Below are 16,852 nucleotides of genomic sequence, written 5' to 3'. Positions count from 1 at the left end.
CTCCCCGCACTCTTCCTCTCCGTGCTCTCCCCTCCCCCTTCGCGCTGCATCCTGGTTTTCTTCCTTCGCTCTTTTAATGCTTTTTTTTCTAAAAATAACGGGAGCGCCGAGCCCCGGCCCGGTGACATCCCGCACGGGCGTAAGGGAGGGAGGGGAGCTCCCGGTCCCGCCGCAAACCACGCGCCAACTGCACAAACGCGGTAATAAAACCGATTTTGCATCATTTTGCCCCAACGCCTCCCCCGCCTCCGGCGCTGCCCTCTTGCTTTTGGGGGGCGGGGGGGTGGGTTTGGGTCGGGCACCTCCGGGCGCACCGGGCGCTGGGGGGCGGGGGGCTGCCCGCCTGGCGGCGCGCCATGTGCTCGACGCTGCCGGCGGCAGGAGGGGGCGTGGCCGCGGGCGGGGGCGCGGCGGCGCGCAGCCGCGCGGCGTGGCGGTGGGCGGTGCCGCGGGAGCCGCGGCACCGCCCCCTCCCCCCCCCCCCGCTGCCCGCCGCCCCCGCCCAGCCGCAGCACGGCGCGGCACGGCATGGCGGGGCTGCGCTACCCGCAGCAGAGCGGCTACTGCCGCGCGGCCGCGGCCATGAACCTCCTGCTGGGCGTCTTCCACGTCCTCCTGCCCTGCTTTCGCCCCGGGGAGGCGCAGGGACAAGGTGAGGGCGCCGACGGGGTGGGTCGGGTCGGGTGGAGGGAGCGGGGATGCCGCCGCTTGCCCGCTCCGGGCGTGCGAGCGGGGCCGCCGCCGTCCCTCGGGCGGCTGCCGCGGTGGCAGCCCGGGGACACAAAGGGAGCCGGGACGTGGCTCGTATCCCGTCCCCCCGTCCCTCCGCTTTCTTCCCGGTCCTGCGCCCCGCGGTGCCCGCCGCGTCCCGGTGTCAGCCGGGCCGCGCGTCGCTGCGGGCCTGCCCCAGCGCGGGGAGCCCCCGGCCGCCGCCGCTGCCGCCTGCGGGCTCCGGCCTCCCGCCGCCGGCCCCTACGAGCGCGGCCGGCCCATCAGCGGTCTCTCTCTGTCTCTCTCTGCCCCCGCAGCCATCGAGCCCATCCCCGGCGTGGTGGAGCTGTGGCAAGCCGAGGAGGGGGAGCTCCTGCTGCCCGCCCAGGTGAGGGGGCGCCGGGGGGGGGGGGGGCGGGGACGACGTGGGGCCGAGGCCCAGGGGGTCGGGGGCCATTACGGGGCCGGAGGGGGGCGGGTGGGTTTGGGTTTGGGCCCGGGGGCGGGTGTGGGGCCGCGGCGGGGCCGGGGCCGCGGTGGGGGCGAGCCGGGCCGGGCCGGGGCCGCGGTGGGGCCGGCGGGGCGCGGGTCCGCGGGGGCGGCCTCGCCCGCTGTCACGCCGCAGCCCCGTCCCCGCGGCTTCCCCCTCCCCGCGCCTTGCCGCTACCGGGGCTGCAACCAACAGTGTGATTTTTCGGCTTTATTTTTTTTTTTTCTGTTCGTCCCCCCCCCGTTTTCTTTTTACTTTTTTTTTTTAATGAATGTACTTGTGCACGGTAAATACTGGATGTGCATATCATGAATATGCATGTATTTATATCTCAGACCTGCTCAGATGAAGCCATTTTTTCTCCTCAAATGACACATCATTTATGATGTTGTTCCTCTCGTCCTAGCGCATTTTTGTTTTGTTTTGCCGCTTTTGTTGAGTGCTAACAAGACTTTTAAATTCTGTATTGGGAAGAGGAGCCAATATGGTGAAATGCATGGCCGGGCTTGTAAGCGAGGAGGGGTGCTGGAAGCGGTGGTCTGGAGTTTATGGTATTTGAGGCAGTCATTTAACTTGCACTGACGGACTCTGCCATGTGTTGAGCTGGGCCTTCCTAGACTTCAAGGCACCAAGCTCGTAAATGGGAAGAAGCAGTCCTTAGGGACGTCATCTTATGTGAGAGGGAAAAGAGAGTAATTTATTTCTCTTAAGCCACTATATCATTCTCTGTTTAGTGCTCAGCCGTTGATATCCATTAACATAGGGATAAATAGCAGAAGTGTTATTTCTTTCCTCAGCTAGCTAACAATTGATGCTGCTTACCAGGGCCCAGCATTTTGTATCACAGTGTTATGAAAGTATTAGCTGTTGTAGATACAGATAATTTAAAAAAATACATGTATTATGCTGTTCAGAATTTGCCTGGTGCAGATGTGGTAGTAGCTAAGGGAAGGTGCAGAGTCTCTGTGCCCAGGGATGCTTAAGGAACTCGGCCTTTTGCTTGTGCATTTTTTACCTTGAAGACATTAAGATGCATTAGATGTAGAACTGTGTAATGCAGTCATTTATAGTTGCTTCTCATAGCGAAGCTGCAATTGAGTGATGATGACGTGATGTTTACTTCTTGAGGAGATTAGGTCCTCTTGGATAACACTTTGTTCTTGAGCATCCTCATAAAAATAAGCTGTAGCGTGGCTGAAGGAAAACCAGGCACGAATGGCCCGTGAACTTGGTGTGGTTGAGCATATGGTCCTGCCGAGTCCTTGCAGCAGTAAAAGGCAAAGCTGAGGCTGCTGCTCTGTTGTTTCTGTAGATGCTGCATTAGGTATGCAGGAAAGAAAACAGGTCTTCTGGTTTCAGTTGCGACAGAGCCAGAAGTAAAAATCGCAATAGGCTCGTTGAAATAAAAGGTAGATGCTAAAAGCCAGATGAACCAGTCCCTGAGCACTAGTGGTGCAGCGGCTGTTTTGCATGGCTTTCCCCTCCAAGCTTGGGGACCGCAGCAGCATCTGATGCATCGGTGACTGCTCAAGCTGAAGTAGAAGGGCCTGGGTTCCTCAAACAGGTTTGAAGACCGAAGCTTGGTTCCAGGCCGAACCCCGATGCCCAGATTTCTGTTCCCTTGCGGGCTTGGGCTTTACCCAGCACCTCTTGGACTTGAGGCCTGTGGCTGAATTTGAAGCTGCCTTTTCCAGTTGTCGGGGGGAGGAGGAAAGGAGATCTCTCTCTCTGTCCCTGTGGATGTGGTGAGGGACCCTACCAACATTGCTTCCATGGAGTCGTGGCACTGCTCTGCGATGGCTGGTTGTAGCTCTTCTCTGAGCGCCCGAGGAGTCGAGGGTTACCCACCCTGTCGCAATCCCCTGCAGCGTCTGTGAGGTCCTGAAGGCAGTTCGGCATCATCACCCTGCTGGGTGACCGTTCGGGTTGGTGAGGGGCATTGGCGGAGGTGCCAGCATCAGCTCCGGAGATGTGGAAAACCAGTTCATCTGTTAACATCTGACTGCCCTTTCTTTGGTAGAGGGATGCTTAAACTTGCAAGAGGTTTATTGCTTGTCAGTCTCCACGCTCCACTAAAAAAAATGGTCTGACTTACCCCTACGAGGAGGTTGTCCATATTCTCTTCCTTGCAAGAACAGATTTTCTCACTTAAACCCTCACAGAAGGTTGTTGCCTAGTGTTTGAGCACCACAGCAGTGGTGACGCACTGGTGAGGGTCTAGTAAGAGGAAGAACTTCCTTGCTTTTGAGTGGATAATAAACATTTGATAGGGAATATCCAAGCGTTGCTTCATTCACGTGTTTCAAGATAGGTCTCGGGGAAGACTTTGGGAATGGGAAGTGTCCTGGTTCCTTGATCTGGTTCTTCCTGTTCCCTTTTGGAGGAGGACGGGCGCAAGTGCAGCACAGGAGAGCGAGGACTTCGCATGCAGAAGTGAAAAATCCAGGGAAGGAACCGTGCATGCTCCTCTCCCAACGCACCTCCCTCCCGCCTGCGTGTCGCAGGCTCTGAGCAGGGATATGGATTAGGTTGCCCTGTCTACCCAGCCCTTTTGCATGTTTCTGGCGGGTTACCAATGCTGTCTGATGGATGTTTTTTCCTTTCTGTCGTGGCTTTGCACTATTATCTTATTTTCCATGCATCATCAGCTGCCTGTGACAGAGCAGTTTTGAGCATTCCTTGCTGCCTGCAGAATTTGAGGATGAAAGTTGGACGGGTCGGTAGCCCGTTCAGCTATCAGGTTGCCCGCGCGTGCTTTTGTTCCAAGAGTACGTAGCAAATAAAGACATCGTGTCAAGAAGCAAGGGAGTGGAAACAAAGCATTTTAATATTTGTAGTTGCTTTCTAGGCCTCTCACGGCATCGCTTTGTCTACGTGAACTGCATGAATTTGCATGCTGGAGCGCAGCCGCCCAGGGCCCCCGCGCCTCCACCCCGGTTGGTCGTTCTACCTTCTGTTTCCTCTTGCTTCCCTTTCATTGTTTTGTGCTTCTCGTGTGCCCACTCCCAGCTTCCCTCTTACATGTGTTTGTGCTTTTTCTTCCCCACCCCCACCCCCCCATGCTTGTGATCTTTTGATTTCGGCTTCCTCTGAAGCCTGCAGAGCCATTTGGGGATGGCTCACCTACCGCTCTTGCTCTGCAGCTGAGCCTGAAGGGTGCCCAGAGCATTGCAGTCGGTGAGGGTGTGCGTGGGCTTGCACGCCGGAGCTGAGGAGGAGCTGGCTGTATCTAGCATGCTGACAGTCTTCCACCGGTCTGCAGCTTCCTCCAGCGTTTTAATGTTTCTTCCTGGGTTCCCTGTTTGCTTTGAGACAGGCTGGGTTTCCCGGTCGGATGTGGTATCTGTATTCCCTTGCACCCAGTTCCTCTTTCTTGTTGAAGGTGGTGTCAAGTGTGGGGTAGCCACAGAGCTCCCACCTTGCTCTCCTTCTCTTCCTTGCCCTTGACCTCCTTTTTATAGCAAACGTCCCTGGAGTGGGTAGCTGGATTTTTGTTTTTGTTTTTCTTCCCATCATTTGTCCTCAGTGTGAAATGTGAAGTCTTGCCTGCCCTGATGGTTGGGAGATGCATGGAAAACCAGTTGGATTTTGACATGGAAAATCTCAAGTGCGAGAGGCTTGATTAGAGCAGTTATAGTTTTTATTCAGACTCCTTATAATTTTGTGGTTTTGTTTGCTTGTTTGTAACTTGTTAATACTTACTTAACTGAAATGCTTGGGAGAAAAGCTCGTTTGTGTAGGACTTGACACCCAAGCCCTTCACCATTAAAGGCTGAAAAATAAAAGGCTCCAAAATATAAACAGCCATGTTGGAGCACTTCAGTGCAAAGCTGAAAGGTGGTTAGTTTTATTTTTTTTGCTGAAGAGGAGGGGAAGGAGCCCAAGGAAAAGCACAGTAAGGGTATCGGGCCTGCTGTTTCCACGGCCATGAGTGTATGAAAGGAGAAGGACAAATGCTATTTGTTGTTCATGGTGCACACCACTTAAAAGAGCTATTGGAGAGTCATAGTTGTGTTTCTGTCTGTTGGAAACCGCTTTGGTGATTACTGTGAGCATCTGAAGGCAGGGGCAGGCTGGTTGGGTACCTGCAGAGCAGGGCATTCAGCGCTTTCTTTCAGCCCCTTCAGTTTCAAGGGAGGAACTACTTCAAAATGAAATAAGAAAGGTTAAGTTGTAGGTCTTGTTATCACGATTGAAAATGACAGTAAGTCATCAAAGGCAACATATACCAAACTTTTTTTGGTGTCAGTGCCACATCTGTCTGATGTGATGGGTTTTCTACTGTTCCTGCCTGTTGCATGTAGGAGATGAGTGAGATCTTTCATTAGAGGAATGCCTTGTGTATGTTTCAATTTGCTTGCAGATACTTAGGAGATTACAGTGACTGCTTATTTCATATTACTGTGATAACATTTCAGGTGCTTGAATTTCGGAGAAAGGGAAAGATGCCACAATATTTACTGTATCATAGTCTGTTACGGACACTGGGCAAATAGAGAGCTGCTGCCTGGGTTTCCACTTTAAAGGTTCTGCTCAGTTCTGAAAGATTATTTTATTATTTTTTTCTTTTCCCATGTAGTAGTGACTCGTCTTCTGTTCCTGTTCTTCAGTGCAGCTCAGGGGCTAAGAAGGTTAATTGTTCTGCTGGTTTTGAAAGCTGATGAAGACCTTGATCTTATGTATCCGAGATACACGGCACTGCAGTGTGTCATTAACAGAGACGCATCCCATCAGCTATGCACAAATTGAATGTACGGAGTCACCTACTTCAAAGCAGGGCTTGTCTGAAGGCGCACAATTTGTGTGAAAGCCTGAGACAGACTTGGGGTGGGAACTGTGTTCCTCTTTGGGCTGTTAAAAGGCTCCTCCAGCCTCCCAGCTGAGCTTCTGGATGGTGCTGATAGGACTTGGGGCTGGTTGACCATGCAGATTATGCAGAAGCTGTCAGCCCAGGCTCTCATGACTTGTGTGACATGAGAGGGGCGCTTTCAGGGGCTTTCTAGCACAAGATAAGCACCTGCCCCTATTCAGGATGGGGTTTGGAGGAAGAGGATTTTTTTCCTGTCATGGATAGGCTGCTGGGACCTGGACGTTGGCTTTAGGAGTCGTTCCCTTCCTCCCATCCTGCTGTAGTACTTGTCTGGCGATGGGGTAGTTTGAGAAAGTTTCCTTTTTTTTTTTTTTTTTAAAATCCTCAGTGTAAGTATACATGTAGCCTGTGGCATACAGAGGAGAGAAGATAGGAGAAAGCTGGCCATGGGGCTCTGTGTGCATGCTCAGAGTCAAGAGTGATTTTTTTTTTTTTTTTTCTTCTTGCACAATTGAGATTTTATGCTGTGGCTGCAGTGTAGATTGGGAAGGTTTTCTTCATCATTGCTTGAGGAAAAAGTGAGGAGGAGAAGTGGTAAGATCGCTAGTGTTAAGGGTGAGCACTATGTCATGACACAGTCCCAGGTTTCTGATGCCTGGCAGATGTTAAGCCATTTAAAATGAGGATAGCTTGCCAGCCTGTTGTGACAGAGAAGCTGTTTCTGGAGGAGGTGGATGAGGAGTCCTCTAATTCTGCTTGGTATCGTACTGAGGTCCTGGAAGTACTAAAGGAGCCTGGAGAAGCTGGAAAACAGATGATGGGTTTGTATTGTGCCGTACTGGTAGAGTCTAACAGCAAGGCTTAGCTCAGTCATTAAAGGAGATGGCTGGGTCTTCATGGGGGCCAAGTGCTAGGACCTCTGGGGAGGTAGGTCTGTGCTGAAGAGCCATGTGATGTGCTGCAGATCCTGGACAATTATCACGGTGTCTCCAACCTCCCTTTAAGGGCAGGTGTACAGAAAGATGGTCAGGTCCTCAAATTAACTTGTACTTCCCTGTCAGTCTTGTTACAGATTTGGTTATGCTATGGTGAAGGCTGTGCTGCTTCTGTTGGATGAGCTGCTTGTGGCAAAAGATTGAAGTTTAGATGCATCTGGTAGCTTTTGGCAAGATCTGTAATAATATTAGCCATAACATCATTATTTTAGCCATAATAATGTTAATTATGAATAATAATATTAACCATATTTGCTGCCTTAGTGTGGTTGTCATTTTTTCCCGCTTCATGAGGCTCAGGTCTTCAGAAATCCTGCTGTCCGTCCCATTCAGTAGATGAGTAGGGCCACCTGGTCTGCTTAAGCATCTGAAGCCTGTAGAAAGATGTTCGGTGTTTGTGCAGGTGATTTTTTTTTCCAGTATGTAGTGAAAATAGGAGCTAGAGTCAAAGCTGGTGACTTGGAGCCTGTTCCGTGATGCACTTACATGGGAAATGTGTAGGAGGGGTGGTGGAAGGTGCACCCTTTTAATTATAAAAGGGTATGGGTTTTTTTTCCTACCTTTTCATTGCTAAGGTCTGTAGCTCGTGTCTTGTGGAACCATCACCTGCAGAAGCAGTAGCTGGGAAAACTTACCAGCTGTTCCTGGCAGGATAACTGTGACCTCTTCCTGAAAAATGTTAATCTCCCTAAAGTTGTCCCTGGTTTCATCAGCATGGGTTGGGTGGCTGTAATATGCTCCATTTTGAGTTGTACCTAAAGCTTTCCTGGAGATCTCTGCTGGTTCAGAGCAGCTACCTGCTTGTTTTAAATGGATTTCCTGCAGGGAGCTCATTGAACCAACACTTGACTTCATTTCTGTAGACAGCTCAAAGTGGTTAGTTGCGAACTGCAAGCTGGCAGTTTGTTAACTGCGTGTCTCGAAAATGACCTTAGTCCAGCAACTGAGCTCAGCTGTTGTGTTTAAAGCTTCTACTCTCTCTGATTTCTGTATGTGCTGCTGATCACTGGTAAGATCTGGGCTTGGGGTCTCACTATCCCTGTTGGAACGCGGTACCTTGCCTTTACTTTTGGTGTTACCACGTGATCTGAATTTCAAGGCATTCTGCATCCTGTTTTCTCACGTACTGGCTAATGAAATTTACTGATGGGGGCAGATAGTTTGAAGGTGGAGGAAATAGTCTTCCTGTAGTTTGAGGACAATCGATGGTTTTAGATTGAAAGTGTATGTGCGACCAGAATTTTGTGTAGATGCATTTGTATAAATGGAAAATGAGTCTGTTCAATCAACGTTTGGAAAAAAAAAATGGAGTAGCCATGTTAAGTCACTATTTATCTTGGCAAAATGAGCTGAACCCTCAAATGGGATGGCCAGCATCCACCTTACTTGAATCATAAAGGAACCGCAGTAGAAATTTTAGATTTCTGAGTTTGTTTTCCAAGCAAGTCACGTGAGAGTCCATCTTTGTAGGAGTTAAAAATGGTACATAGGTTCAGTGCACCCTGTCACAATTCTGAGATTCTTACATAGTATTTTCTCTGTTTGTCAGGCTGATTCGGAGGAGGATGTGGAAGAGCATCCACAAGAGCAAAGGTAAGCAAAACTCAAATGAAAACAAGAGTGGTGAAGCTTTTTTTGGTTTTTGCTTTAGGAAATATTGAAGTGTAATTGGGCAGACTACTAAAAATTATTTTTTTCTGCTGCATTTTAAATAGATTTTCATTACTTGTGGCTTACGATTTTCTCAACTAATGTTAATACTAATTTGTTAGCAAAACCAGAAAATAGTGTGCAGCGTATGCAAGACTGAAATGGCCTCTTGCATCTTTCTCTTTATTCTATCTCTAAGCTGCATTTGCTTTTCATTGCTTTTACACAAAAAATTCTGTGTTTATTAATTCTGCTTTATTGTATATTTTGTAATTAATTTCTTTAAACAAGAGGACAATTTTGCATTCCAAAATTTGCAAACGTAAGTAGTCTTGGAGTGTTAATGTGTACCAAGGCGGGGAGGGAGGTAAAGAAGATTTAAAGCCAAAGGCTTATTAATGTGTTGCTGTGGAACAATAAATATCCTGCCTTATTTCTTGAAATCAGTTAAATAATAAAGCTTTTAAGAACTGTAGCCTCAACTCTGCTGTTTCTGTTAATATCAGGCCTCCTCTGTTTTGAAGGGTTGGGTAAATAGCATCACAGATTATTTTTTAAATACGCATTTTGTTTCCTCTGAGCGTCCAGATTAAAATGCTTGGACACCTACCAGTTAAACACTTCCTTCCTTTGGTATGTGTTAATGTGGGTACAGCTTTCAGTGCCATGCCAGCCAGAAAGATCACAAGACTTAAAATAAACATGTGTAATACCACCGTGCTCTGTCAGCTGCAGTTAGCCAGAAATGTTTTTTTTCATTTATCTCCCGTCTTTGCCCTTAGCTTGGGTGTGAGAGTGAATAGATCTGATAAAACACAAGCCTTGCTGGGAGCTGGCAGAAGGGGTAAGCCTGGGGGCGGGAAGGGAATGGTTATGATGGGTCTGTCCTGCACTGCAACGCTTCTTTGCGCAGCTTTTCCCCCTCTTTCTGCCCCATTGGGAGCCTTCCTGTCCGAACCCAGCATCACATGAGGGCTCCGGTGCCTCATCTCCGTGGGAATGACAAAGATGGTATAGGAACAGGGTGGGAGAATTACTGGTGCCTCTGACAACTGGTGCTGATGGTTTGTGCTTACCTACGTCCCCCAATTCCTACCTGCATAGGGGATTTTTTTTTTTCCCCCTCCTCCTCTTGCGAAAAGAGGGATAAACTATTGAAAGCTGGCATTTTCCCTGCACAAATACAGAACTTTCTGATTTTCAGCTGGGGACTACTATGGTTTTGACGCACAATTGTCACTGCGTGCCTAAGTGTGCTCTCTTTATTGAGAGGTAGTCAGAAGACAGCAGTCTCAAATGCTGTGCTTAAGGTGGTTTCTGAGATTTTTCGCTAGTAGGCAGAGAGATGTAGTTCAGGGGAAAAAAAAATCTCCACCTACCTATTTTTCTCTGGAGGTGGATGGAGTAGCTGGCTACTATGGCAATAATAAAAATATTATTGAAAGATAAATAGTTCTTGAGACTCAGATACGAAATAGGAAAAAGTGGTTTGACTGTTGGTTTTTTTTTTTTTCATTCAGGTGCTTAAAGATTTTTCTAGTAATTACTCATTTCCAAAAATGAACTTGTTTTCTGAAAGTAAAGTTTATAAGGTTCACTTGCATGGATGGAAACATCCTTCTATTGTCATACTGAAATGCTTCAGGAAGTTCGCCTAAACAGACACACTGGTTTGTGTGCATCTTTTAAACTGTTTTGGTTTGCTGCTGTATGTAAACACCGATCTGTGTGTGCTCTGTATACTGAAGGAATGTTACAGTGTAGACTTTATGAAGAAGGCCTAGCAAAGGTATGTTAGAAAGACTAGAATTTATTAGTTTCTTTCCATATTAACTTTCATTCCCTTGGCTTATATTACTATATGGTGAAATCATGGGGATTTCCTTTTCCTGTAGCAGCAAAACCTGAGAGCTTGCAGCATCTTCATCTCATTGTCTGCCAGCGTGCCCTAGGGAAATCAGCTAAAGCTACTGAAATTTGATGTGAAGCCCCTAGAAGCAAAGCACCTTAAAGTAGCGGTATGAACAGAAGTTAATGGAGATAGAGAATTCAAAATTTTCCCCAGAGCTGAAGAAAGTAGAGAGAGTTCAGCATCTTGGAGCATAAAGGAGAAAGTCTCTTCCCAAAACATTGTTTTATTCAGTTTTTAATTCTAGGTTAATGGGCTCTCTTGGGAGCTTGCTAACCTACTTTTAAAAAAAAAAAAAAAAAAGAAAAAAGTATTAACAGTCTATTAACTGACTTCCTGTGCATGTGCATCACAGGATCTTCCATTTGGGATGGGCTTCTTGGTTTGCTGTTGTTTTTGTGGCAAGTGCACAAGGGGGATGGATGTAGTCTCATTATTTCTGCCTTAGGTATGGCTTTATCAAATACAGAAGTTTGCATGGAGGTAAAAAGACATTGTCAAAATAGCAGTTTTTGTAAAGAGCTATTTTGGAGGTGAATGAGAAATGGTTGATTTGGAGAGCCGTGGGTTTGCAGCTGCCCTGAGTGAGAAAAAGGTAATTAGCAACTCCTCAATTTCCAGCCTACGATTCCTGCCTTTCTGATTGCTTGGATGCTACCACAGGTTGCTTTCCGCTGTTTTGTGTCTCTCTGGATCAGACTCTGAAATAAGAAATGTTGGACAGTAGATACTTGAGTTGCTGGATGTACTGCTTTAGGCCACAGTCTTTGACAGAATTAAAGTCACATGTATTTGGACGAGCCTATTTAAAAAGCTTCAAGTTTCCTTAAAAAACTGTTTCTCACATTTGAAAGTCAGCAGTGAAAAGATGCCTTCCAGAACAACTTTGGTTCAGGAAGTTTTGTTAGAAGAAAGTCAGTGACAGCTGTTGACAAAGTTTTTTTGTTTGATTGGTTGGGGGTTTTTTGTTTGTTTTGTTTTTTTGTTGTTTTTTTTTGTTTTCCTTCATGCTGGTGACTGTTCACTTGCTACAGCTAGCAGTAACAAATTTTGAAGATTTAGGTGCTTGCTTTTTTATTACGCTTTTGCTAAAGCAGCAGAATGAGTCAAATGCAGAAGTCTGGCACAGATAAAGGGACAATATTGTTAGGTGATGTGCCCAAATGATGCTATCAAAATTTTTAGCTTTCCACTTCAAGGAAGTAGACATTGGACTACCAGAAGAAAAAATAAATTTTCACATGTATGACGTTCTTAATCCTTGGTTTTGAGGACTTCTGGAGAAAGGGCTTTGAGGATCCAGTTTCCCAGCTGACACGTTAAAGAACATATGCACCAGAATAAATTGCTGTACTCGAGATGTGGAGCATGTATTCTTAATATGTGATGTGCATTACTAGTCCACGAGAAAGGAAAGCCATACAATACTGACAGTATGGCATACAATTAGCAAGTAAGAGGACATTTTCCAGCCTTTACCTGTGACAGGGCATATTTTGCTTTGAGTAGATAGGTATCAACTGCTAGGAAAATTATAAGTGTGATGCAGTTAGCTCGGTCAAGCATTTCTGTTGAACTTTTGCCTTTGATCACTGGGAGAGCATTTGACCCCGTGGACTGGAGCTGCTTGGGGCAGTAGATGGTATCAGCTCCCAGTGGGTTCCTACTAGGGTGACCGTGCAGCCCCGGGAAGTGACAGCTGGTGCCCGGCACTTTGACCTGTCCTGACTGCCAAGTAGGATTACTCCCAATCCTCTGATTTTTGCTGTGTCCGTGAAATAGTGCTCCAGACGTGGAAGAGAAATCGGAAGGTAAAGGTAGCAAGGGAGTAGCTTACTGCAAAATTACTCGGGGGTTTAGCGGATGCTTAAGAGATGTAGTTATAATGTTTGCTTCAGGAGAAATCCAGAGTGGCTGGGGAGAATGAGCCTACTTTGTGTTGCGAGGTCGTACGTGGCAATTTCTCACCAGCTGCAACTTCATCTCATCTCCAGTCAAGAGATACAGATGAGTCTGGTGCTGTGGATGGACTATTAAGACGCTTCAGAGGTGACTCATCCTTCAAAAAAGCCTGTGGTCTTAGTGCCATGATTTCTGACAGTCCAGTTCTTGGAAAGTAATGGCATGGGACTGGTGGTACGCCTGTGTACCAGGTCACTAGCTTGGGTGGTGGCTAAGCCAGGAAAAGAAAGATTGAAAAATAGGTTAGGATCAACTGGATTTTTTTTCCTTCTGCTTTTTCTTACTGAAAAGAATAAAAATTGATTTTTGTGCCAGAAGAAATGTCCGAATATTAAAAAAAAAAATTGGTTTATGTTGTGTTTACTTTTTAGACATCTTTAATAAAAGTCAAACTGAGTATCCATTGAGAAAGTGTTTCAAAATGAAAAGCTGAAGAGTAGTTTTGAGGGTGTCAGTGAGTGCTTAAACTGTTTGAAAGGAACCATCCTAAAACAATATTTTTAACCTAAGCGTCTATCAAGTACCGCTAATCATTTAGATTGTCATTAAACTTATCCTCTGAAAGTATTTGAAAAATTACATGAAGACTTTTCCTAGCATATATGCTTGGTCCTAACTTGTAATAGCAAAAGTTGGTTTTATTAAGTTTTTAATACTTTAAAAAATTTTTTTACAAAAGAAGCAGAAATCAGTGTGTGTATTAAAAAAGAAAAAAGCTGCATTTCTTGGGAAAAAGCTTTTTAGTCACCATTAATGCACTTGCATAAAGTAACACATTTCTACAGTATGCCCAGAATGGGTGTTTTTACTGGGTTGCACCAAAAACTGCTTCGATGTTGGTTAACTTTTATTTTTAATTGATAGGTCGCTGCTGTTGTATCCTACTTACAATTTCACCAAATCACCAAGGGACTACTAATTTCAAGTTTTACTGGATGCCTAAAGAAATTAAGTTTACTTTATATAATCCTTAGAAGTAAAGCACTCAAAATGAGATGCATACACCTACCTGTTATGCTTGGGGGAAAATCCCTACGGAAACACCTGTAGGGAACACAGAGAGGATGATGTGAAACTAGAATAAAAAAAGCTCACTGAAGAAAATTGCTAGAAGGTCAACAAAGTTGGGGGATCTCTTGCAGATGAAGAAACAGGTTGCTTTGGAAGGAACTATCAGTGTTACTCTTCCTCTCCTTCCTTACGTTTTCTGCCAGGCACAGCCAGGGTGGCAGGCTGAACTCTTGCTGCTTTAATCTTTTATCTCTGTTTTATGTGTTGTAATTCATTCGCTGATGAACTTTGCCTTGCTGAACTTTGTATTAAATGCTGTTAGGGACAGCTGTGCCCTCGTGTGCATTGCTTCTTCCAAAATATTGGTCGTTTTGCAAAATTGTGTTGCTTGTCTGCTGATACAGGTAGTAAAAAAAACCTGTTTTGTTTTGGTTTTTTCCTGGGACATTGCATGCCAGTGCTGTGTGCTAGCAAATGAGTCAGCTATCCATTTATTTATTTGTTTCTAAGTTGCTTTCAGACATTTCTGAAACGAGAGCAGCAGCCTAGGCCAGCTGTACTGTGTTTCACACCAGACTGAGGAGCTCATGCTATGGCTTTCTAGGATCTGGAGTTAATGGCAAACGAGACAGTCCTGCTGCGTTTTGCAAAGAGCTGTCAAACTTCTGTCCTCGGCGAAGGTCCTAATTGACCTTAACGGAAATATTTTAAAAGTGATGCATGGCCAGATTTAATTACTCTCTGATATGCTGTTGCAATCCCACTCATCGTCAAAATCTTGTCTGCTTGCATTGAAAAAACTCTGCTGGGATGTAGGTATTTCCCTTGCTGTTGTGAGCTCTTGGGCTGGAAGATGCCCGTGGTCAGATTGGTGACTGTTTGATCTGTACGTTGGCTTCTACACTGAGCTAAAATGGACTTTCTCATCTATGGGTGACAATTTGACTTTGAGAAATGAAGACAATCTTGGTGTGGTAATTGAGAATTGGCACTTGTGCTTTCATATGGCTCACGCTGCCTTGACAAGCCACACAGGCTGTCTTTACCCCAGTTTCTATACTGGTAAAAATAGCATGCAGTGACAGTCTCCTCCCAGCTGGGGCTGTGAGGTTATTGTTTGCATAGGGATTAGTGTATGTGAAGGAGCTGTATTTGTGGATATGTGCTACTGGCATAAACTTTCTCACATGTAATGACCTGTTTTAAACAGACAGATAAAGTGTGCTTTACGTTTTGGTGTCTTGTATTTTTCTTTTCTTCTTTTAATAATTTCTTCACTTTCTTTTCTCACTTTCTGAGTTTTCTGTCTCTTTTGCAGATGTCTTGTGTACCTTTTTATGGCATCTCTTCTTTCTTTTTCGTTTCTATCTTGGCCGTGCCTGAAACGGTTGTAGTCGCTGTACTGGAAGAGGAAGAGGCTGTATTGCCCTCTCTGTTGCCCTGGTGCCGTCCCATGCATCGTACAGCCCTACAGGTTGTATCGGAAAACTCCTCTGGATGAAAAGCACTTCCTTGTTTTATTTTTGCCAAGTTAAGTTACCTGTGATCACTCTCTGATGGGTTTCCCTGTTACTTTCTGTGGCAGCGTCAGCTGAAAACGTGCACAAAAGTTCTCCCTCGGTCTCTTCGTCCCGCTGTGCTGGATAGGTGCCGGACCTGACACCGGAGCTGTGTGTGGCAACGCGGCTCAGCTGCAGGACAGCATCTCTGTTGTGTTCCTCCCAAGCTGCTCCCAGGGAGGCCTGCCTGTGTCTCAGTGCAGCTCTGGTCTGGACCTCATGGCGTCTTCCTGCTCTTTCCTCGGTCCTTCTGTCCCCTGTCCTCTTCCATCTGCCTTTTGGCCTGCTGCTGTGGTGGGTGGTTGCATGGTGGTACTCGTGCCAAGGCTGACTCTCTGCTGCCTTATCTACTGCAGTGCAGGAGGAGCTGGGGAGGAGCCCAGCCAAATCTGCTGCTCTGCTCACTGTTGGTGAGACAGACGAGCAGGTTAGTCCCCTAAAGTGTGGGGCTGAGAGGGAGAGCATCTTGTTGTATGTTGAGAGTAATGCCTTATCAAATCAGTGGCTGTTAGGTAGGAGGAGGGTAAAGCATTTGCATCGGTGTGATGGATAGCCTTGGAGGCAGTTGATGGATTTTGGGTAGATGGTTTGGTGAATCACACAGCCTGCCACTGTATGGAAAGTTGAAGGCTAGTACACGCACACGGACATCATTTGTTGTGCACGGTTTAAATTTTTTTCAGGCTCTTGGTAAACCCCTGTAGCCTATGCTTTGGGACAGAGTCCAGCCAGAATGCGCGGTCTTTAGAGTTAGGACAATCCTGATCTGAGCAGGTGGGACAAGGGCATATGGTGTCTTATTTCCCATTCTATGTTTGTCTCGGTGCTGGCTGCAAAGCTATGCAGGAGCAGAGACAGATCTCGTGGTGGCACAGGCTGTTGGTATAGTCATTCAGCAAACACACGGGGAGGGTCAGCTCTTAATGCCAAGCAGCCGCATGCTGCGAGCGCTCTGCAAGTCCGCTCTAGAACATGGCATTTTTCTTGTTAAACTTAACCTGCTTTGTTTTGAAAAAGGGGATGTTAGGACACATTTTGTATGTTTAGAGAAGAGGAAAAAAAAGAAAGAAAAGCAAACAGCTGCTGTGGCTTGTTTGTCCTTGTCCTAATCATTGTAAACTTAGTGTCACCTTAGCCCATACATGCTGCTTCTATAAGTAGTTCAGAATAGGAGCTCTCTTCTTATGCTTCTACTTTTACATTTTAATACACTAATAATGAATTTCAGATGTGTGTTAATCTCAGGCTAATCCTTCTGATTTGTGGGCAGTGGGCCACAAAAAATTTAGCTTTATGTCTATACATTTACTATTAATAAATCTTTTTTACTTCTCTAATAGCTGCTTCTTAGTTGCCCTTAAGAGGGCTTAATTTGCAGTAATTTTAATTTTACCATTATGCAGGTAAACGATAGACATCTGGAATAATAGACCAATGTCAGCAATCTGCAAATTGACACCCTGTAAGCATTTAGCTTCATAGTTTTTTGGCTCTTGCAGATTGGCAAATTGTGACAAAATAGCAAAACCCAAAACAACAGCTTGCTCACTTTCAGGAATTTGCAGACAGTCCACTTCTGAATCATCAACCCCAGCACGCTGGCTTGATTTTTATAAGCTGAGTATAAAGTTACCTGAAATCTATCTGATGTGGTATAAAAAAGTGTTATAGGCAATGCTGTTACCTGCCTCACATCTTCCTAGAAACTCGAAGGTAACACAAACCTAGCTTATAATGCCTCACATATTTTTATTT

At 46.1% G+C, this 16,852-nt stretch overlaps 1 protein-coding gene across 5 annotated transcripts in view; it reads left to right on the top strand.

Moving 5' to 3' along the window:
- Positions 1-528: 528 nt before the first annotated feature.
- Positions 529-16,852, top strand: part of TMEM131L (transmembrane 131 like) — an 83,678-nt gene continuing 67,354 nt past the window's right edge. For all 5 annotated transcript variants that reach the window (XR_007766469.1, XM_050896710.1, XM_050896709.1 and 2 more), the window contains exons 1-3: positions 529-652; positions 1,029-1,099; positions 8,556-8,599. Coding sequence is in view for 4 of the 5 variants with exons in the window: in XM_050896710.1 (XP_050752667.1) it covers positions 529-652; positions 1,029-1,099; positions 8,556-8,599 (239 nt within the window). In the remaining variant the exon portion in view is untranslated. The remainder of the gene's footprint in view (positions 653-1,028; positions 1,100-8,555; positions 8,600-16,852) is intronic.

Source organism: Gymnogyps californianus, chromosome 4, assembly GCF_018139145.2.
Source record: "Gymnogyps californianus isolate 813 chromosome 4, ASM1813914v2, whole genome shotgun sequence".
Taxonomy (NCBI): domain Eukaryota; kingdom Metazoa; phylum Chordata; class Aves; order Accipitriformes; family Cathartidae; genus Gymnogyps; species Gymnogyps californianus.
This window is presented reverse-complemented; position numbering and strand designations above follow the sequence as displayed.